At 41.6% G+C, this 23805-nt stretch overlaps 1 protein-coding gene across 5 annotated transcripts in view; it reads right to left on the reverse strand.

The window, feature by feature from the left end:
* Positions 1-23805, reverse strand: part of LOC111252992 (acetylcholinesterase-1-like) — a 44499-nt gene that overhangs the window by 16039 nt on the left and 4655 nt on the right. For 4 of the 5 annotated variants that reach the window (XR_002674438.2, XR_015329554.1, XR_015329555.1 and 1 more), the window contains exons 2-3: positions 21918-22749; positions 19000-19129 (exon numbers count right to left, since the gene is read on the reverse strand). Coding sequence is in view for 1 of the 5 variants with exons in the window: in XM_022811742.2 (XP_022667477.1) it covers positions 19000-19129; positions 21918-22749 (962 nt within the window). In the remaining 4 variants the exon portion in view is untranslated. Of the gene's footprint in view, positions 1-14848; positions 14954-18999; positions 19130-21917; positions 22750-23805 lie in introns of all 5 variants that reach the window. The other variant, XR_015329556.1, reaches the window with a different exon arrangement.

The raw sequence follows: 23805 nt of genomic DNA on the forward strand, positions 1-23805 counted from the left end.
TTTCCTTGATAGAGCTGCTAGTTGTGGGGCAGTAGTTAGTTGCAGACGACGAGAAAACCGTAAACAAACCCGATAAAAACAGATAGGAACCGAATCTCGCAGCAGTCTATCGCACGTATCCCAATGGGGCCCAGTGAAGAGCCGAAGCATATGGTATCGATTATTGGTGGTTAGCAGGAGAGAGCGGACCGCTGGATTAGCTGGCTGGTATCTGCTATCCGAGGTACCGAACTCTTCACTCTATTATACTTAACTCCTGTGTAAGCTTGCGATGGCAATGTTTATAGGAAAACACGCTTCCAAATGCCAACGCAGAGTCCAGTGCAGTTCCATATCTTTACCGTTAAGCTTATAGCTAGGTAGCGTCGATAATTCCATCAGTTGAAGAGCGTCATAAACGATCACCTTTGCAACGAACGAATGACGTAACTTGATTTTTCCTTTTCAAAACTTCATTTAGCTAATCAATTTGGGACCACTTTTAAGCTCTAAGATACCTATAAACAATGAGTTTTGAACGGTTTGATAGTATCATCTCTTGTTGAGTGTCGTAAGAGCATGTATTTGGTAATCAGTCAGTGAGGAGTATTCAGCCGAATCGAGCCAATGAGCAGCGTGTCAGGATTACTATGCACTGCTATAGCAACAAGCCGAACGCTATCTTCGGATGGTAAATGCGAAATCAAAATGGGCAATCCATACGGCAAGAAGCTCGGGAATTAAAATTCTATTTGGAAGTAATAATGATAAAGCACGGTATAGACATAATTGGAAGACCTTCACTCTGTATTCGCATGATCCATAATCAACCAAGTTCGCTACTGGAATGATGCGTTCGGTCCCGATCGATCAATTTGCAGCTGTTAAATCAATGTAGACATGACTCTGATCGTAACCGGTATGAAGAAAGGTGAGCACATTTGTCATGGCAGTTAACGACACATACTTCTATGAACCTTGTAATTGTTGTTACATGTTCTTCATAACATACCGGTGGTAGCCGAAAAGGGCTATCAACGTTATGAAGCCGAAAAAAATCTATCAAGCACGACTCAGCTCTCCGGTATCCGCCTACGTATACATATGCCAACATGGGTAAGATTCAAACCAGTTGACATATACTCATGACACATTTATACAAGGACGTGTTTTAGCTAAATTAGCCATTGCACGAACCCTCGCCTCCAAACAAGTCAGCCAGCGCTTTGTAAATTTTCTACCTTTAGATCATCAGGTTTGTGGGTCAACAGTTATCCCCACTAAACTACCATTAGAACCTCCAACACTGGCTAAAGGCTACAAATGAAAAAACAACAGTGAAGTTTTCAAACAAAGTGCAAGCAAATGAATTGAACGTGCTGATCCGGAATAACTACTCAGGGTACGGCAATCTGATACATCTCTATCGGTGAGGTCGTGTTTATGCAGCTCTCTCATCGACAGTAGTAAGACAACCACTAGCAGCACACACAAGACGTTCTGTCTCTGAAGAAGTATTCCCACTTCTTGTGTGTGGTGTGTGATGTGAAGAAAATGAAGCGACCCGGGGATTCATCCGAGATAGACGAAATGCTGTCTATCATAAAGAACACAATTTCTTCTGCGCGGGCATATACGAAACAGATGCAATGATGACATGCAAAGCAGACGCTTTACCTCCTGCCAGCTAAGTTATCAACAAACACCAGCCGAACGCAGCGACTGGCACACGGAGGCGTCATCACTTCCCGTCCCATAATAATGTCGCTATTTACCACGGGTACGGCCAACCTGTCATCGCACGACCTCGTTGAATACAACAGCCAGTTGTCCTGTGGGGACCATTGTTGCTGTGGATGTTATTATTGATGACGCTCCGTAGTAGTAGAACAACAGCCCTAGCAGGTACTGCGACAAAATTTTAGACGAAGCAGCTGGCCATGGGAGTTAGTATGTCAAGCCAAAGGCAGATCTGGTGGCTTGCCGAGCAACAGAAGATAACATCTTTTAGAAGAAGACGTGGAGTCGGTGAGAACTTTACCGGGAGCGCGTTACCGGAACGAGCAGCCGTTACTACAGTGAAAACGATAAATTTCGAGTATTTATGATACGAATTATATCATTTTAATTTATAATTGTTATGTATTAGTATTATTATTATGCAGGAGTTTCGCCTTTTTTTGGACGCGGACGGTCCTTGACAAGTATTGTTATGCTACATGTAACACGTGCGTAGAAGCATATCAAACACCTTATCTGATATAATGCTTCTTGTGTCTTCTCTGGTGTCTAATCATTTGCTAGGATGATAAAGAGCTTGAATAGAACAAACAGGAGATGAAAAAATCATGCGTAATAACGTATTGGACCACGGATCACAGTTGATCATGCATACATATTCATGTATAGTCATTAAGTTTTACGTTGAACAATACATAATATTATAAATAGTAATATATGTTACAGATAAACGGCATCTGTGTGACATTTGTAAGTTATCTAGCTTTATTTCAGTAACTTAGACTAGTTTTCGGGCGTCAACTCCGTGTTATTCGCACTACTAGGAATCAGCAAAATGAGCTCCGATCCCTTGCGGTCAATTTAGATGGCAGAACCGAATTACGACACGCACAAATCGGCTAACAGGATTTGTTGCGGGCTCCGCTCCCACGGGAGTTTTGACCTCATTGCCGTACATTACAATATATTTGAGTGCATTTTACCGCACATCCATGCCGTGCTAATTATCAGTAGACAATTGTTCTTTATCGACTATGACAAACAACAGCTAGAACTTTTTAGATTCTGTCTTTCGCTATTAGTTGATGATTACCCAACCCGACCATTGTTTAGCCCAGTGAGAGCTAAGTGCTTTAGCAACTCTTCATATTCTGTTTCTTAACACAGTTGCTCGGAGATACGAGCCGTCATACATTGGCATGTCCATTGATAGCAAATGGCTGGCCGCATCAGTGTGGACACCGAAAGTTATCGGCGCAGCCACGTTTTCTCTATCTGAACCCGTGGCCCCGGCCCAGGCCCAACCTATAGCTTCTTCTCATACAAAGAAGATGCCTCTGCTCTAGAAGAGTGCGGTGTGTCCCAGAGCCGAGAGTTATTAATAATCATTCTTGCTTTGCAGAACAATACAACAGGGTTATTGTAAAACTAATCTCTCAGAAGAATCCATTCATGTTTTTTGTACTGCATGAAGTTGTGCAATCGTTCATTAAAAGGCGTGGTCACCGCTCAATGTACCAAAATGTTATTCTTATATATAAGATAATAAGCGATGAAGAAAGGGTCAATATCTAAATTGTGCCACTATGCTCGTATGTGTGTTTCTAGAATAACCCAGTGTAGAGCGGAATGTCTCACATAAGATAACATAGTGAAATTATCACGTCAAGAAAACGGTGCTTGCGTATCGAACCTTTATACTCGAACCATTTAATAGTCCTCTTTGTCCTAGCGTTAATCAGGCAAATTAGGCTAACTAACTATTAGAGCAAACGTTTTCTAGCAATCTAGGTATTATAGGCATACGTACACGATTTTAGGGTACTTTACTTGTTTGGAATTCGTTATTAGGACTAGATTAGGCATAATATCTATGTCATTCAAGGACAGCTGCCTGTTTCTTCGTCTGTGCATAACAGAATGTATGCAATATTAACTCGAATTAAATTAAGGATACATCAACTAAAACCTAATGTAAACCCAAATCAAACGTTTTGTCGGCCGTGCGTCTCATCGAAGGCATTTATCAACACACAGTTTCTTAGAAAGGACTAATGACCACATTTACTGTTTCTTAGAACGTTTGCGTAAAGACGTTTATTAATATTTGTTAACGATAAAGGATGGTTTTGCGTCAGAAATTCTATGAACGAAGTCGTTGAAAACCACACGTTTACAGTCGGCCATAAAATGTGGCCATTCAATAAAGCTCATCTAAACAAAATAGTGTTATCTTCGTTGAATACAGTTCTTCCAGGGAGAAAGTGTTGGCCGATTCTTTAAAATATTCATTGAGTTCGCGTAAAGTATTCGCGTCGCCAGCTGCTGAGACGGGACCAAAAGTTTTGAAGTTAAATTTTAGTTCTTGCATAGAAACGTATGTATCTTTGTACACGACGTAAAATATCTGTTCAAACGTTTTCATTGGAACGTCGTAACGGTATTGACTCTTGGTCTGACCCGAAAAGATTGCGTATTCAATGGTATTCGAGTTGCATCTACTGTACACCTTCATTGTGACGTGTCAATTCATCACTGAGCAACATGTTCACCTATGTAAATAACAATAGATACGCCAATAGCAAACCAATCACAATGTAAAAATGGTCGTAAAAAATTGTTACGTTTTTTCGTTAGCAAACCTCTCACTATTCTGTCAGCGGGCCGCCTAAAGGCCGTTTGAAGTATGTATGTGTATGTATTGTAATACATGTGACAAAAACATGCGTTCGATCAAAAAAAACACACCAAAGCGTCCCTGTGTTTTGATGATTGCGTTTATCAGCCAACCGAGTAACTGTAGATAGAACAAGAAATCTATAACGGTGCGCTATTCATCCAGGACCGTACGAGTTAAAAATGAAAATCTGTTCATTTTCGAGAGAAGAAGAATTCAGAGCTTCTAGAGGTCTCCTTGTTATCGCTTTTTAGAGAAATTACTACGTTCAGATAACTCGCGCTAACTTATGACAAGGCAGCTGTGCTTAAGGTTAGGCCTGTCAAAGGAGATGCTGATTTCGAAATGTTCTCAGTGTACATTTCAAGGGCAATTTGCATCGCATTCTACGAGAGAATGCAAATCTTCCGAACAAACGTATCGTTTGATAGAAGGTACAAGGACGATCAGGATCGTTATGGCTGCACGTTCGCCGTCGGTCACTGCATCGATACGCCGAGAACCTAAGGGAAGTATGCTATAATGATTTAACTAAAAATGTATCTCAAACAGTCGTTGCACTGACAACGGATTTCATCCTTGTTACAAAAATCTAATCTATCTTTATATCACGATCTATCAAGCTCACATAGAGGGCACCTCTACTACACTCGACAGCTACTTCAATGCTTCATTATGATTCATCGCAGCACGTACAGCAGTTGGTAGAGATCTTCTTGATCAACTATTGAATCTGAACGACATTTAACGGCAGCAAAAATTTTGATTCCCAGTAGTAAGGCTACGCGATCTGCATCAAATTAAATAATCATTTCTAAAAAGATTCGTGATGTAGCTTCAGCATGGAGAGGAATCAAATCCTCGTCCAATTCAAAGTTATATTGTTAAGAACTTCTAACTGTATAACTTAATCACACCAAAGACGGCATTAATGTTCTCGGCGGATCTAGCAAAGCTCTAAGATGAAAAAAAAATCTGTCTGGGAGGGATCGGCTTTACGCCTAGGTTACGTTTTCTGAATAGCGGTTAAGCATATCATCGAAAAGATGTTTTATTTCTCAAGCTCTTCATCAAACGTGCTTCCAAATTTGAAAAAAGTGCTCGGTACTTGTCATGGAGTTCAATAATTGTCTCGTACCAAAAAAAGGTAAAAGTTTAAAAAATATATATCAATGTTTTCTAGGTTTTTCGAGAACCTAAATGTTTACGTGCGATTTTAATGGATAAATGGGGGGTACTAGTCTGAAACAGGTGACTTTCAAATTTTTTAGTAGATTTAGTTTTTAATCACTTCAGTTAAAATTATCATCGTAATTCAAGCGTTAAATTGTAATAATTGTAGGGTTTCCTTTTAACTAATAGTGACAGTACGCTGACATCTTAATCCTTTCGTGTCTTTTTTCATACGCGTTATTCGCTCGTGTGCGAACAGCGCAAATACGATAGTTTCTGAGAAGCCACTGAAGACTTTCTGAGTATTCCCACATGGATGAACGGCAACCCGGTCTAGAAAGCCCAATCCTATACAAAGGGGTACAAACCGAAATCGTTTTATAGCAGATTTGATTATCGACGGTGAACGGCTCGATTCGGATGATTTCAGCACTCATTAGATCGCATAAGATTTTTAGTCTGAGGGGGGCACACATGCATTGCCCGGTCAGCCGATGTGATAGTTTTTCTAGCCTTTGTTTACTATCGATCAGGTGCACCTCTGACTGGGTGGAGTTTATCGTGTTGAAGAACAATTAAGTCGTATTCGGACCTGAGATTTAAACGATCCATAAAAAACAAACTAATGACCTTTGTTCGTGCTAGGCACGTATGAAATTCTATTACTTTGAATTTGCCAATATAAAATTTTAAACGAAAAGAACAAGGTTAATAAAATGATACCTTAGTCAGTTGACAGTCACCGTCTTAGTCGTACTATGACAAATAATTTGGTGATTTATAGAGAAATGGAAACCGACCCCACTGCGAAACCTGGCTATGGTTTTACTGGTCTAATCTCAGATTTAAATCGAAGCTTTGATACTATCCGGATTCGGCTGGGTTTTACGAATCAGGTCACGCTGCACCGCCAGTCTTAGAAAGTTCAAGGTTGTCCTATTTCACCCAGTGTGAATTTATCATAGGACAATTTACATAGCCTTATAAGACTTGAATTTCGCACGAGAAAACTAATTCTATAATACATATACATTTTTTCCTCATAGTATATACAACTATATCGAACAACGTTCGATGTGCCTTTCCGAGGTCAACTAAGTGGGGGGCCGAGGGGCGAACCATACATCTGCCTAGGTTAAGCTTTACTCTAAAATTTACTGAGATTCCATCATATATTACATCCACCGTCCAGTTCAAACTATGCGAGCACTTTTACACCTCTTTTAACACGACTGATAACTTTGTTATCGGTACAGGTTAATTATAATAAGACGTGCGGTCACGTAGGCTCCAGTTAAACACAACGACATAAATGGAACTCTATGTCAAGTATATGCAAAATCAGGCCGGCCGCGTTGAGTATTGAGTTGTTGCAACATACATTTACCGTAAGCGGTTTTTCGTCATGTCTGAACGTAAAATCTAACGCTGTTTGTTTTCAGGGGACATTGTTCATAACATTTTTTTCCAAAGTTTCCAAACTGCATCACTATCACACTGTAGACTCATCATTCTGGCCGAAATTATTACATCTGGGTTAGATATCCTTGAATATATGCGTAAACAAAAAATGATCGAAACACGACGATTTTGGTTCATTATCGTACGCTTCCTTAACCCGATATTTGACGTATATAAATACGCACAGATACGGAAAAAAATGTATATCAATATTCTTTCATATTTCGTTAATAACTACTAATGGTTCCGACTGTTATGTGCATGCTAGTAGATCGTCCATTGAATTACATACACAGGTCATCCATTTAGGTCATATTCTATTCGCACGTTCATAATTCTGGAAAAGTTTCTACATATAGATCAATCAACATGAGTCTCAAATCATGTCGAACAGGCTTACTGGCAATCTGCCGGGTATGTTTCAACTAGAAAAAGTGTCGAAGTTATCTTCGTTAACCCTCATTAAAGCAGCTTGGCAGTTTAAAGTTTATTACTCGTTGGTGCTTGCTTGTCTCTGACAATAGATCAGAAGTCAACGTCAGTTTCCAATCGTTGTAACGCTGATAATAATAAGCATTGAATGTTATAACTAGTGAGGGATCAGGGCACTGATGTGCACATGTAAAACGTGAAGTCAAGTACGCTAGAAAAGGTCTTCAGTCCGCTAAATCGAATTCACTGTTCGCCATTTTGTTGCCATTATCTTTATGGATTACACAAGTGGATCACATTGTGTAATACGCGGGCCCACGCAACAGTTTCTGACAGGCAAAGTGGAAAAAGCTCACGAGCTAGCTGACGCAGTGTCTAATCTAAAAGAATCGTGATGATCACCTTTAAACTCTTATGATGGGTCTCAAGGAACTTGTAAAGTGTGTCGTGACTCAAGAAATCTATGGGGTCCGATTTTGGGAGTTTCAGGTACACTGTGAAAGCACTGATATGGCGTTCTAGTAATGTGGAAAATTAAAATCATTATGGAACGATAAAGAAATTGGGTGATACATATAAGGGAGGCAGCCTGAATCTATTTTGACTGTTAGACGAAGATCAAGCGCTAGGACATATACATAGCAATAGGGTGGAGAGTTCATACATCTTGCTCCGCGATGAAGCTATAACAGAATCCAATGTCAAGGGCTTCCTTAAAATGTAGAGGACGGCGATAACGTATCAATTTTGTTCTAGGTCGTCACCGGCAACTCCACGACGTTTCCTATGGCGATCAAGTCTAAATTCTCCACGCGTCCTTCATTTAATCTGTGCTACGTTTCTCTATTATTGGTTAAAACCAGCAAGAGCAATAATAACAACGGGAATACAAGTCACATGTCGCTGCTTTTGTTGCTGTGCAACATGGCGACGCGCGTGAACAACAGCTGTATTGTTATCGCATTGCGTCGACGTTCACGGCGCTAGCGTTAGCACTGAACCTACCTGCCGCCACCGTTCTCCCATAATAAAATTATTACGAACGCAGGACGTTTACATGTAAAGACGGACGAAGTGAAACAGCAGACGTGCATGAGAGAGGGAGAGATAGAGACATCTAAGTAGTTCTCAGTATTTAAGCTCGTTGCTATGTCGCTGTGGGCGCTACTGTCCAGCTGCGTTGGCGCAACTTAAACAAGCGGCCTGGGCTACGTCGATGCCAGGTTGACTTGCGCTAGCGCGCCAAGCGACAGTCAGGAAATAGACAGGAGAAAGGCAGTTTCTTCTCATGGATCGCGCGGTGCAACGCCGCAGATAACAGCAGACGCAATACAGCGAAGCTGATCACTCTGTCCTGATGGCATATGCGTTGGCAACAGAGGGATAGGCGTACCAACGGACGGTATAGCAGCAGAGCAATAAAGTCAACGACAACAATGTAAAGAAGCGAGCAGAAGAACAAAATACGCATGAAAATGATGAGGAAAAATAGAAAAATTCCGATATATGAGAATAGTATTATGACATCTCTCTGGATAAGATAGCACTACCCGAGGTATGTAAACCGTTTAAGTGACGGGGATAGGAGCAGCCAAATGACTAGTTGTTGTTATTGCGAACAGGAGCAACAAGTAAAAGCATTACGTAGCAACGCAAGTGGGAAAATGCATAAGCTAGTAATAATATGCGCAATGCAAAGTATGTTATGCTGTACCCGGTCACGATGGCCGCAGTGACGGATTACCTCAGAGAAGATTGGAACGGGAACATTGCCCTCTTGTCTCCGAAGAAGCAGCAGCAGCAGCAGCAAATCAAATAGACTGTGACGTCTGAGCCATATCTGACTAAGTTCAGAATAAACGCGTACTACGCTGATGACGATTATCTCAATGACCGTGATAATAAACATTGCTGTGACAAATCGGAAGTGAAAGAATAAAGGACGATATGTATAGTGAACGACATGGACAAATGGCTAGACTGTAGCAGCTTGTCTTTTCGGGGTACTCGATAGTTCATAGGTTGAAATCGAATCGGTAACAACGGCATGCAACGTTCACTTATGAAACGGTGCCGGGAGCAGCAAACACGTAAAGTAAAGAGACAAAGCTTTGAGAAAGTGTGAAACCGAAGAAAAATCTTAATTTCCCAAATAAATTAACATCTTGCGTGTATATATCACGTAATCTTTCAGCTGCTCGGATACAGCTGGGGCAGATGCCGCCCCAGTGGTTCTAAATTATTATCTTGAGTGGTTTCAAGGTTGTGAAGGGCGTACATCCCAGTAGCCGTGGAGACCCAGTTACGCAGTGCTTTTTGTTCCTTAGCAAATAAATTGTTCTTCGTTGTTGTACTTGTAGTTCATTCGTTCTGTGCGCAGAGATCTTACGCGTCGACGGCGCTGCGTACACCACAAACACGAGTAACGTCTTTGACGGCGTCTCGCGAGGAACCGTTAGCTACCCTCCGACATCTTGCCGTTATAGTACTAGCGTAGGTAAGAATCTAACTGTCATGCAATTGCGCTTACTTCTCTTTTATTATTATTATTATTATTATATGTAACTAATGCATGAGAAGACTGTACAATTAAACAGCGATGCCAGTAATAGCCAGAATTAGTAAGGTGAAGCTGAAAACTGCAAAAAGTAATCTTTGGCATACGCATATCGTTTCGACACAAAGCGGTGACCGCACAATTTCGCGTGTAGATATGAGAGATTATGGTTTGCATTTATTAGTTTGTGAGATTTTTAACTATATCGAAATGTATTAGATGACAAATAGGCCCATATGTGTGCCGGTGCTGAAAAAAGGCTGACCACTGTATTAATCGGAAGCAGCTCTGAAAAACTATTTTGTCGTCTCCCTTGGAATTTTTCCTCATCTTCGGCAATGGCAGTCATTTCTACGGCAATTCACATACGCGTTGCTGCGGCCGTCGCTATCTTCAAGCTGTTTATGAATCCTGCTTGTTAGACGAATACATTGCCCTCAAAACAACAACGAACCGGCCAACTTAGTGAAGCTCACAGGGTCCGGCAACGGCCAGATCAGGGTCCGGATAGTCCACATGTCATCGAAAGGATAAATACGATTGTTCGCGTCTCTGAATAGCGTATACTACACGTATAGTAGGTAACTAACGACGAGTGGACGACAAACAGATGGCCACTCACGCGAGGAAAGCCAAACAACGAGCTGGACCGAACGAACGATAAATAATCATATCTATATTTATTGTCAAATTGTAGCTATTCATGCTTTGCGATCGATATATCTATGCAAACCAATTGAAATAAATAGGTGCATTTACAGAACGGTATTTATATGGATCAGCTAATGCAGTTTGTCGGGAATCACTCATCAATGGTTTGGTGAGCCATTGACAAGACGAGCATCGAATTGGCTCTGTTAGATGTGAAAGGATGCTGGCAGGTGGAACTTCGCGACTATACCCTATATGTCTAAATTGATTGTGTAAAAGAAAATAATTATCTTTTTATTTCCAATCATGTATAAATTGCTTTTCAGAGTCTGATTACAGTAAATAATCAGACCTGCAAGTTCTAAACTTCCGCAAATGGTTAAGCTAACAGAATTACCGACCTACGATTTTCCTGTTATCCTACAAAGCAATATAACGGCTATTTGAAAAGCTGCCATTTACCCGGCCAAACTTCTCCTTCAGACCTCTACGGCAGTTGAACACGCCGCGACTTGAAACGGTATCGCCAGCTGCCTAAAGGGGCAAGTCGTAGTTTCAAGGATGTTCAATGTTACGCCTAACGTATTCGTCATTATGAGGCAAACACCTGTAACCGAAAACAGCAATGAGGATGCCCCAAATGCAACGTGCTGCACGAGCACGTTTACGTATCTTCGAAGCTATATAAAAATCATTATTCTACTAGATTTGCTCTGATCGCTGTGTAGCAACGTTTATCCACGCTCAAAAGAATCGTTGTCGTGGACGAAACGAGTCCTATGCGCTCAAAAAAAGGACCTGTATTTTATAGCCGCTCCAGAGATACTTAAGGGATAGCATACGTTGACAAAGTGATACGACACATATGTAGTAGAAATCAGACGAAAATAACAATATAAACAAAGCGGAACGGATGCCTGACGACGAAGTATCGTTATGACCTACAATACCGTTAACTGCTGGCATTTTCTATTATCATCTTTGTTGTCATGGCCGCCGATCGATGCAACTAAGCGTATGCTCGTAGCGACATCTATAAGTTAGCTTAAATCCTCATTGGGGGGTTGGGGGTAGCAGAGCGCTATGGTAATAGGTACAGAATATCAGTATACATACTATAGGGTACAACGGAAGTGTCTTTAGCACCCGTTCATAGCGTTCAAAGACGAAGTGTATAGCTAGTATATTCCGACGATCGCACACGTCGTTCCACCAATGTGCGTAAACTACTAGTTTAAAGTTATAGATAGGCCGATCGTCAACCATATAGAAACCCAATGGGCTGAGCAGGTTGAAATCGATGACAGCGTTTATCCAGTACAGACGGCGATGACAACAAGCTTCGCGTTAAACTTCTCCCTGTCTACATGTTTTCTGTTTGTTGAGCATTTGAAGTTCGTTAACTTCGTATTGTGCCAATAGCTTCACATTGCACCGCAGCAGAAATACCTGTACAACTAACTGGCCATCGCTTAGGTCACTGTCGCTATTCAGATAACCTTTTTTTTTGTCTCAGACGGTGACGCTACACTTTGCAGGCCTTGCAACATCACCATCCTCTAATAGAGGCCACCTACGTCGTGTGGTAAGCGTCAGTTACTAGAAGTAAGATTTGATGGGTCGTTCATAGCTCCAGCTGTCGCTGTCGCTGCTGCTGCTGCTTTACACTGTTCATACCGATGGTCAAAATGATATGATTGACATGCGCTTTATTTGATGTAAACTATCCGTGGGTCGGTAGCTAAGTTCGCTAGCTTAAGTTATATATATAGCATATACAATCGTTCAAAGTGTTTGTTTATGATGTTCACTTCAAGGTTAGACACAGGTCTTTATAAAACTCACCTAAAATATTTAAGGACAATTACCAAACATAGAATCGCACTAGCCTGACTATAAAATAAACAGACAGTTGCTTTTTTAGCAACTTTCGCCAGAATTTTTCTACGGCTCTAGGCACTCGCAGTAAAAGCATTTACATTTGACCTCTGTTCTCTAGTAAGCGAATAAATATTGACAAGAACCGTAGGCTACTGAACCATTAAAGCTTGCCACATTTATACATCCTTGTAAATGCCTACAACTTTAGAAAAACTAATTTTTTCTATCTAAGTAGTAACAGGAAAACGACGGTGAGGCACATCAATAAAATTCTATGTACTATATATGTTAGTTCGTGTACGTCAGATATTTGTTGACACCAGCTGCCCAGTATCTAGCTGTTCCAAGTTTTACGTCCGCTGTTATCGTTAAACACCAGTTTAAGCGACTGGCTCTCAGCACGACAACGTATAGTATCGACTAGGCGTCTATATGGAAATGTGCAGCTACCCATTTGGGCTTTTTTCGTTATGTCACAGACGGGCTGCAGAGGCGCGAAGCCACCTAAAAAGAATGGACTCGTGCCGGAACCCAGATGAAGATAAATTGGACGAATGGCGCAATGGGAATACAACTGTAGCACTTTCTAAACGTAAGGTAAATTATGATATGAATACATCCTGTTATCGCCGCTATTGTCTAACGCGTTTATGAAAACAACTCTTTTTTTCAGCCGTTGCTCCCAGCTTATTGTCTTTACTGGTACCGCGTATCGTTATGATGCTTCCGAAAACACCCGGTTCCTTTTTTTTGTTCTATTATTCGTACATATGCGGAACGGTTTTCGTGATGGTGGCCAACACAGGAGTGTGGCCTTGTCTCCGTATTTTGGAGACCTAGTCTTTTAGACAGGAGTAGATTGCTTGCACGTCGGTAACTTGTTGTCTATCGTTATGTGTAGCGTCTGTTTGTTCAATACGATTCAGAAAATGTAGTGTTCTCTTCGATTGTTGCTTAATTTGTTAATTGATAAAAACCAAAATGGTCGAACTGACGAAAGACCGGATGATATTTGGCCTTGAATGTATGGCCCGTTATAGGGGTTAGCAGCTCAACTAAGCAAGAACGTTTTAACAACAAAAAATCCATGCACGAAAATATGTATTTTCGTATACGCAGGTTAATTTTAATAACAATTCTACATCTACGACAATTATAGAATTGTATATACACTAAGAGCTATTTAAGTAAGTTAGGTAACTACACAGTTCTAATTGGCAAGACCTGATCAACCGCAACATACCATAATCCTGACGCTTTGCACACAACTTTACTACATTCGATGATCAAGTCACAAAAGGCTATTTTCTAGAGGTTTGCATTTGCTTCCTTGATCCTTTCATGTTCCGCTTAAACAAACTCTGTACAATGCCGATATCCTTTAAAAGGCACTCATAGTCATATTCTCACGTAATAAAAATATTACGGTATAAAAAAAGACCCTCACTGAAGTCCATGCACGCGTTCATTCGCGCAACTTCTATGCGCTTAGCTAAACAAAACCGTTTCACACATTTATGCAGCATAAGTACGTAATTTGTGGTGAATTTATTAGCTGAGTGAGCTTTTTCCAGCGTGCGCCGCATGATCGCGGTATCATTTCATATCTACCCCCAAGAATCCTTCACGTAACCGATATTAGATTCAGTTATTGGTGCGTTGGTAAGGCGACGAGATGAGCGACAAGGCAGATGCGCTAGCGGCAATAGGAAAACGGATTCCGCCACCGTTGAAGAAAAACGAGGCATTCATGGTCATCCGTCGAAGTCGGGTCGGACTGTAACCGAAGCAATATTGGACAGAGCCCATCTCGTCTCTGCTCGCTCAAACGATAGAACAAAGATGTGTATTTTTACTTGGCTTGCCTCTTTGCGCCGTCTTCTCGTACACATTTCCTTGCGTTTTTTCTTTTTTTTTGGCGACTTTTCTTGCATTTTGTGTAACGCATAGGAAGATAACAAATGAAGCGATGCATCAGTCGGAATAATGAATAATAAGAGGGTGAAATAGAGAAGGGCATAGTTGGAAGCTAGATTCAAGTAAATGCCCATTTATCCTGCCTACCTACCTCCCTCCCTCCTTCAGCTCTGTTAGCACCTTTTTATCGTGTTGCGTATAAACGATTTCGCCGATTTTGGGGATCTCTGTGTCAGTAAATGGTCTGTGCCTAAGTGCTTACATAACGTCGAAGTTCTATTAAGGAGTTGCCGCCATATTACCTTATTATGATCTGGGATACGACGATAATTCAATCGGTTTTTCTTTCATGATAAAGTGGTCTCTATTTACTAGCTTACCTCTTCTGTGCACTTTTGTCAGCTCGAGATTCATAATCCGTGTTCGCAGAATCCTCTCGTCTTCCCTTGATTCTACATACACGTACGTGTCAAACAGGCACAGCCCTGTTCTCGTTGGCCACAATCAAACAATGAAACAATATTGAACGTTTGAGAAAAATAATTATTCGGTTAGCGGTTTATATTGCCCAAGAGCTCAAACGACTGTCAAGCACTAATCCTTTATACGTAAACACTGGTTATCTATAGGCTCAGTTTTTAAGGGGAGCCAGCGATAACCAATACCGAAGACAAGAAACCATCAATAACTGTATAAGGGGCAGCAGGGACATAAACATAGACGGCATGGGCAATAATGGCAATCACATTGATATGGATAGCACAGCTGTCGTTAATGTGATCGACTCGCCTTGAATGTTTCTATCCCCTTGGATTCGCCCACATGCTACACCCTTCAACGTCGGCACCCTGGCTCCTTTAACGTCGGATCAATGTTGGCGCCGGAAACAAATGATCGTAACGCGTATAGCGACAGCTAAACACGGGCTATGCCCAGAAAAACTAGCTCAGGTGTCGCTACTGGGGGGCAAAATGGTCACGAAGATGGCCTTCTGTAACGGCGTTATATGTTGGCTTCGGTGCTATGCTAAAAAATGCATAAATGTGCGTGTGTGAGATTGTCGCTGTTATTGTTGATAATGATAGTATTCAGACTCACTCATGCGGTGCTTTCTCTCGTAAAGTAATTACGGGCTTCATTGAGGCTCGGGTTGAAAAATTCTTTCGCTTTGCGTATTTTATATTCGCTTTGTTCTCTTCTTTACTGCGATGATTGACTTCGTCTTCATCCATGCGTCTCGTAATCTTGACAGGGGTTATCGGATGATATCAGCCGTACCATGATAGATGCGACAAGCGACAACGGATGTTTGCCTATGACAAAATATCTGCGTATTTACTTCGTGATAATTGGTGTTATTTTGCTTACGTGTATCAGGAGTGTAGCCAAGAAGGATGTGCATGAGTTCAAGCTGGCTAAGCCTATCTCCTTTATTGTCAACCGAAGCCTTACGGCTGATTTGTTCTAGGGGCTTTTTTGTGACCGGCATGCATATCATCTCGTCTATCGCGCCTCCATTGTAACGAATGAAGCTGGTTAAATTGTTAGAACTTAGGTAATGTTGACCTAACGGTTCAATACCAAACTCCAAGCAGAATACTACCCCCCCGAACAGTTTCTGAAAATTAACTAGACGTTTCAAAGAGATTGGTCAGCTACACTTACGACCACGCCCGGTTCGTAAGAGGGAGAATCGCTACAACTTAAAAACTTTACACACACACAACCCTGCCACACTGCGACACATGTAACGAGCCCCTGGGAGCGGGGTCACGCAACGTCAACAGGACAAGCCCCTCGTACGATGTAACACAACGCAAGTAAGAAAACGGTTCGATGAAGTGTCCAGCTTAACTCTTATATTTGACCAAGAAGCATCCCGCTAGCATACAAGGACGGTATATGACTCTAAACTGATCGAGTAAGAGTTGCATTGACGGATATTACTTAGCGCGATCTAAACAAAAAACACGTAATTGATCACTACTTGCGAGCGTTTCCTTTGTGGTAATCAAAAGGATCTATGCGAATTTCAATTGGGCATACATTTTGTAATAGCTGTCCAGAAGCTACACTCATTATATGCGGTGTTATATACTAATTTTGTGCTAGGCGTATAATCGGTGCCACACATTTTCGATGATTCAGGCGTTATAGTCTATGCGTCTCATCTGGACATGAAATAGTATTGGGAACTGGATTGTAACGACCGTCGCTACGACTGAGTTCCCATCGTAACCAGCGCTTATAGCAGCCTTACGTAGTTGACGAAGATTAAAAAAGTGCTGAAAAACGGTCCCTGTATCGGTTATCGCTAACCTTGATTCTACCAGCGTTGATTCAGTTCAAGCCAGCGCATCACTGACCTGTGAACGAGCAGCAACCCAAAAAAAAGAAACAACTTCCTCTTCTGTATGTACTTGAAATTTTGCGCCATCTTACACATATATCTCATCAGCTATTATCAAAATAAATCCATATTACCTCTTCACACATAAATATGTTATAATAATAATAAGGATGCTTCCATGTTTTATGCATTTTGGCGCTGTGGAGGGTGATTGACGCCAAATTGCGACAGGGAACGCACGCAGGCATGAATGAATTTCCTGTAAATGCATATCCCTCTGTGAAATAAAGTACTATTTTACAGCTAAAAGCCAGACACGCCGTGCAGCCCGTCGGCGCACCACCTATAGCTCATCGCCGAACCCGTACGGGTCTATCAAATCGACGCGGTCCCGTTGTCGCAGTGTGACGTGAACTAAAATGTTGTTATTATGGGTACTATTGCCCTGCTCGTCCTCGACTCGCGTCTGGCCCAAGCCGGTGTTACATTTCGATCAGTCCAGACCGACGACACTGTCGTTGTTCGAAGGTGTCGTCTATAGATTAGCACGGCGATGTTGACGTTAAAACCGATGGCCGCCATGAAGGGGGTAACGTTACGATAGTGTGAATGTTGGCGCGAGTCAGCCACCGAATAAGAGTAGCGTCTCGATGTCTGGCGCCTCAAGAACACTGGACGCTGGGGGTTGTACAAGCAGCTACCGATGACATGATGCCTTAAGCGAGTCGGAGCGCTACTGCGGACTAGGACGAACAATGCCTGCACGCGGTCTGATTATCAGAGCTTTCCGGCCACAACAGCAACGGCAGTCGCAGAATCAACTACTCGGCCGACATTTTGCTCCCGACATTCCCTAAGACAACGTGACAAACCTGGCTTAATGTCCCGTTCCGAAGCGGCCAGCATCACCTAACCTAGTAGCTAGCCAACCCCAAAAAGCGCGTAACGAAGCATTGTTCCAAACTAGCGGCGTTGATCGACCCTGTCTCTCAAATGCGTAGCCAGATAGGTACGATAAGCAGCGACGGCAGCGAAACAACGACAAAGCTTGCAGCACCGTAGAAGACCAGTGATTTTATAGATTCAAATGTTAGCAATGTTTAGTGTAGAAGATGGCGGACGAGTGGATTTTAAATGGCAGTGATCTATCGATGTAGTTTTCGATTCATACGTTCGGGTGCGGAGTCTATAGCTGGTTAACTACACGGCGTGCCTGCAGACTAACATGATGGGACAGTGTTGACGGTAGGACGGTCGGTTCACAACTAACTGGCCAAAATCGTTTGAGGACGTCCTTTTCGACTTGGGCAGATTCGCTTTTCTAGACGCTTGAAGGTTATCGTTTGTTCGGTAAACTTTTGCAATGACTAGTATTTACGAGTAGTTAAATGTAGAATCAGAGCTTGTTATCTGCTTGATCATCAATAGAATATAGAATAGACTGGTCGGCAGAGTATTAGCATACGGCATTGCGAACGCACGTATCCATTGCGAGGCAATCAGAAAGCGAAACACCTCGATGTTAACGCTTGATGACCTGAGCAATCGTTGTAAGTATCTCATTCAATACATAATCCCTTAATGTTTTGGCCATGGTCGAATGGCCCAGGCAGAAGGTCTCAAACGAAATTTAGTATCGCATAATACAAGAACGTCGTCTTTGGGACGTAGAGCCCACGATCGTCCCGTTTGATTTGATTATTTACATCCACCATCTGTCTTATTCAAAAGGGGTATGTTGACAAAGCCAATCCCAGTTCCTATATTCTAACAATAATAAATATATATATATATTATTTAGTGCAGCAACTTTTTCAGTCACCAAACATTGTCTAACTGTTTCAATAAATAGGATATGTTAATTTTGTTGATTGATTTTGTTATTCAGTGTGTGTTTCTGCAAAATTTCTAAAAAAAAAAGTTCACTTGATGATACTTCATTTAGTTATTTGAGGTAATTTACTTCGAATGGCTCGGACAGTAACATGAAACGCAGCGTCTTGAAACCCATGTAATAAAGTATCTTTTTACTTCGATATATGAATGTGACTAACTCGAAATCAAGGTACCAAGAAGGAGACAACTGAAAAGAGCCATATGAAATTGGACGCGAATTTAAATTAAAATGATACATATCTACAGGGTGTGTTATATTCTTCATCATTATTTAGTGATGCTTACCCAGTGTGAGCAAAATGTGCGTAGATTCTGATCATTCGTCTCGCCAGAAGCTTCTCATCTTCGGTTGAGATCTTCGGATAAAGAAGTGGGTAGCCCAATCCGAAGCTGACGTCCTCGCCGTGAGCCACACCTGTATTGTAGAAAACAGCAGAATCAGCTATGGTACACGCCGTCAAGACATACCTTTGAGAAACAGTTGTTGCGGACTGAGATACCAGTCTTACTTTCACTGGATACTTTCAGTGGACTGAGACGGAGTTCGTTATGAATCAACGAGAAAGCTCTGTTGAGCAAATAGCATCGCTGCGGTGACAGGTGCCGTCCTCGACGCAAGAAGGGGGCATTTATTGAAACGCTGTTCTTTTCCTTGCATTTCTTTTTAAACCAATCGATTGAACAGTGAGGTGTGCAGCTACACAAATCGGCAGACTACGAAAGCTGTAAAAAATAGCCATTCAGAAATATATTTAATGTACGCTATTGAGAGCGAAGGGCGTTGGTTACACAATGAATGTTGTGTTTTGTAAATAGACTTCGTAGAATCATTCTTGGTGAAGTGATTGGAAGTCGTATAGGTTGGCGTACGGTGACTCACGTGAACTTCCTTCAAAGAGTGGTGTTTTATAATAGAATCAAAGAAAAACGCTTGTGTAGAGCAAATTTTGTGCTTTTATTTATCGCCCGACTCTCGAAGATGATTCTAAGGGTTAAGGTATCTCCTTCAGAAATGATCACGTACTGTCTATTTGATTTGCGTTTTTTTTTGTCACTGTGTAATATGTTTTGCAATATAATAATTAGCGTATATGGCACCCCATTCTGTCAGTGGCCATTGCTTTTATTCCGCATGAAATTGTTGCATTTGCCATAGAGTTTATAGGCAAAAACAAAAAATTAAAATAAACAATGAATAAAGCTATACTTGGCTGGATTAAAGTACGTATGTTTCTAAGGCATGCTACCTAGCTAAACACGGGCTAACGTCCCTAACAGTGTCCTGGTAAACGTGGCTTCTGTGGGATTTAAATGATCGTATCGGATCAGATACGCGCGTTTCCATCGAACAAGTTCGATCACGATCCACTTTGGTCAGATTGTTTTGCGTTTATAGGAATGTATTTTAATAAAGGTCAATGATGTGGATAATCATTTTCCCAGCCATAGCAACCTAAACAACCTAAAATCAATATATATCTCCAACATGTTTCCAAAGCATGTGGACAGAATGTCATTGATTTTGCTCGGTTTCCTTATCGGCCGTTCGCGAAGTCGGAGGCAGGCCTAAATGGGAAACTAGGGTTTCTTCAGAGACATCAGTGAGCTATATTAGCTCATATAAAACTATATAGCTCATCTAATAATATAAATGCATACATAAATGATAATAAGATGTAAAACAAAAATATATATATATATATACATGCGCATACAGGAAAATGTGCCGGTCATACTTCTAATCATAGTTGATAATTATTGCTATGGGCATAATTATCATTAAAATAACATTTGCGCACTGCCAAAAGCAGACGACGACGATTACAATGTGTCTCGAAAGGCCACCCGAATGGTGTCCGCACAAACGCGTCGTAGAAGCCGAAAGATAGCCAATGGTCGCGAGACCGACAGCCAAACATGACATCCTTAGGCAGTTCGTGATCCTTTGTTAGCCGTCGCCGTCGCAGTGGGCATTGCTATATACGTACAATGCACGAACAGGTTTACGGCTACAGCGCAACAGAGAGATACGTTGAAGTAAAACGTTCGCAGTAACCATGAGATACGCGGCGTGTATATTGGCGAAGTAGTTGTGTTCCAATGGGTGTAGGCAATTTACGGTGGAACCTCAATTTAGATGTTCGGCTTAGGCGGGAAGGCTTTCAGAAGCCAATGACAAATCGTCCACAACACATTCTAGAAATAGGGGCAAACTTGTACAAACGTAGCAGTAAAGTTGGCCGATCAGTTTGTACGCTCTAAACACGGGACGCTGTGTATCACGTTGTTATAACAAACATTATGGTATAACCATGACGTGACTCTGACCAAATAATAATAGCATACCGTCTCGTAGATATTGTACTCGTGCTATGAAAATGGCAATATGGCTTGACCAGCAATGGGACGGAATTGGACACACATGACAGGGTATGACCCAGGGAGACCTATGAGGCGTCCAACCATACTTATCAGCACCATTAAGATTCACATTCGTTAACGATGCCAATAATAATCATAGAAGTAATTGCAAAATTTCTGTACATCTGAGTGTTTTCCAGCGTGTGCCGGTCGTTCTAGTGTGAAGTTTTGCCACACGATAGGTCAATGATTCTGTGGCGGCACATTGCCGACATCCAAGGACTTAAGCTACAACCGAAGTACTCATTATTTACACTTACGCTGCTATATAATAGGACAATCGTAAACAAAGCACTGAGTGAAGCTGGGTTTTTTTCGCCCGTCTAACTGGGGTTCAATGTTACTTATACTCAATTTTATTTAGCAAAGGAACACTTTGACTAAAATTAGAAAAAAGCAATGGGCCCCTTCAAGTTCTAGGGGTACTCTCTTGTGCAGTTACACAGATAAAAAGGGTTATGCATTAAAAGAAGAAAGAAAACACTTTGTTACCTTGTTCATGCTTCGTTCTTTCTATTACATATACGCATATTACACCTAACACGACTGCAATGATTCAATCAATATCTTCTCCATTGGAATTAATTTATTTCAAGTTTAATAATGAATAGGTGTGGTAAATCGTTTCTCTCATATATGTAGCGTCCTGATTATGAACTCTACTGTGGTAAATAGTTCGTTTGAGAGTATGCAAAGCTTTCAATTAGGTATATAGATATATGCACGCGCGACGTTATGGGTCGCGAAGGCTTATACATGAACAGATGTTATTCAATATTTACCGGTCCACAGTGGTGATGCGCTGAACGAGGGTCGATGGGCAAACTGGTACAGCCAGACCTTATTTCCTCTTCGAGAGTAGGTATCAGCAAAATACACTGAGGGACACACAACTACGAAGTCACCCACAGCTGATGCGAGTGCCTCCACCGCCTCTCGTGTAGTGGCGTTCTCTGAGGAATACGCACCGCGGACCGCTTCTACACTGCGTCCCAGCACAGACTGAAAAAATAGAGACGCATAGAACCATATATCCGATACGGGGACGCCAAAGAACGAATCCAGGCCAAACATCTTCCAAAAAAACTGATTCACTGGAAGGGTACCCTCATCGCGAACGGTGCCAAGAAGAACCTCTACATCGGTCTCGTAACCGTCCAGCTCTGCGGCAACGATAGGCTCTCGAGGAAGGAACTCGTTGAAGTAACTCGGAATCATCGTGTTGTCCTCAGGGCCGAAGAGCTTCGCGGACGCCGCGTAGAGCGTTGATACAGGCACCTTACGTAGACATTTGAGAACTTCCCGCGGGTATGCCAGGACCTGCCCTCGAACAATATATTTATCACAGCCAAGCTCCAAAGCCAACTGCTGGACCTTCATTTTGCCCGTGAACGTGTTGTCTGGAAGTTTTGAGTACGGTGAACCTGACTGAAGGATTGCCCTTTTAAAAAGACCCTTACTAAGAGGTGATAATAGGTGGTAGCCAATGGAAACAGCACCGGCGCCGTGGCCGAACACGGTTATGCGACGGGGATCTCCGCCGAATGAAGCGATATTTTTCTGGACCCATTCGAGCGCCAGCATTTGGTCATATAAGCCCATATTTCCGGGTACCTGTAATGCAATGCAATGCAATGAGAAAAAGTCGACGATTAATATGTGAAATAATTTTCGCCAAAAAAAATTATTTACCTTTTCTCATAATAAAGTGTTAAGGCAGCCACGGCGTACGCATTTAGCGTTAGCCGGTATTTGAGCAGTCGACTATGACGCCAAGGATCTCATATTTCGAATAAATCCAAAAATCAATAAAAACACACTGCGAATTTTTTTCGTATCTTCTGTGATATAAATAAAAATTTTTCCTATTTTTCCTTGCTTGCAATAGAGCGAATGCATTTTTAGAGTTGGATCAACTTTATCTAAGCCGTCTTTTGTGGACGCTTGCTTTTTTCATTTCCATGACAAAGTAAAAACGGACATCAACTCTCGAGAAAGATGTGGGCTTAGCTGCTGTAAAACTGCTGTTTATATGATAGAAGTACAGTCGGAACTAAGCTGAATATAGACACGTTGGTAGTTACTGCGAGTATGATCCCTATTTACGTACAAAAAGCGTACGTAAATAGGGATCATTCATATTAAAATCGTTCATTTTTTTCACAATAACGGTTAGTTACGTAGATGCTTGAAATCACCACTTGACTATTTATTAAGCGACTTGTTACTCAGTCATCAATTGGTGTGTGTATATTCCTTGCTAAATCTGCGCTCTGATCTGATTGAGGAGTAATCCTCGCTTCCACACGACGACTCTTGCCCTTTATAAAGGACTAAATAACAGACACGGTAATATATTGAGACTTAATGTTTTACCAAATCACTTCATGGAACTCGGCGGACCAACCCGCCCATAGGCTAACTGCCCATTGAAAAATGCATTAGTCGAGAAATTTTTTTCTCCAATAAAAAAGCGTGATGAGGCGTAACAGAGGTATCGGCAAAAAGCATAATGATACTGACCAGTACAAATTAACACACTTCCATTACTGGGATATGTTAGTTGAAATATTATTGCATTTTTTTTTTCTTTTTTTCGAGACCGGCTTTCATTGAGCGCGAAATTAAATGCGAAAGTGAAAGTAAGCTGATCTAGGTAAATTTGTGCAT

The sequence above is a fragment of the Varroa destructor genome, unplaced genomic scaffold (genome assembly GCF_002443255.2).
Source record: "Varroa destructor unplaced genomic scaffold, Vdes_3.0 BEIS01000006.1, whole genome shotgun sequence".
NCBI classification, from domain to species: Eukaryota; Metazoa; Arthropoda; class Arachnida; order Mesostigmata; family Varroidae; genus Varroa; species Varroa destructor.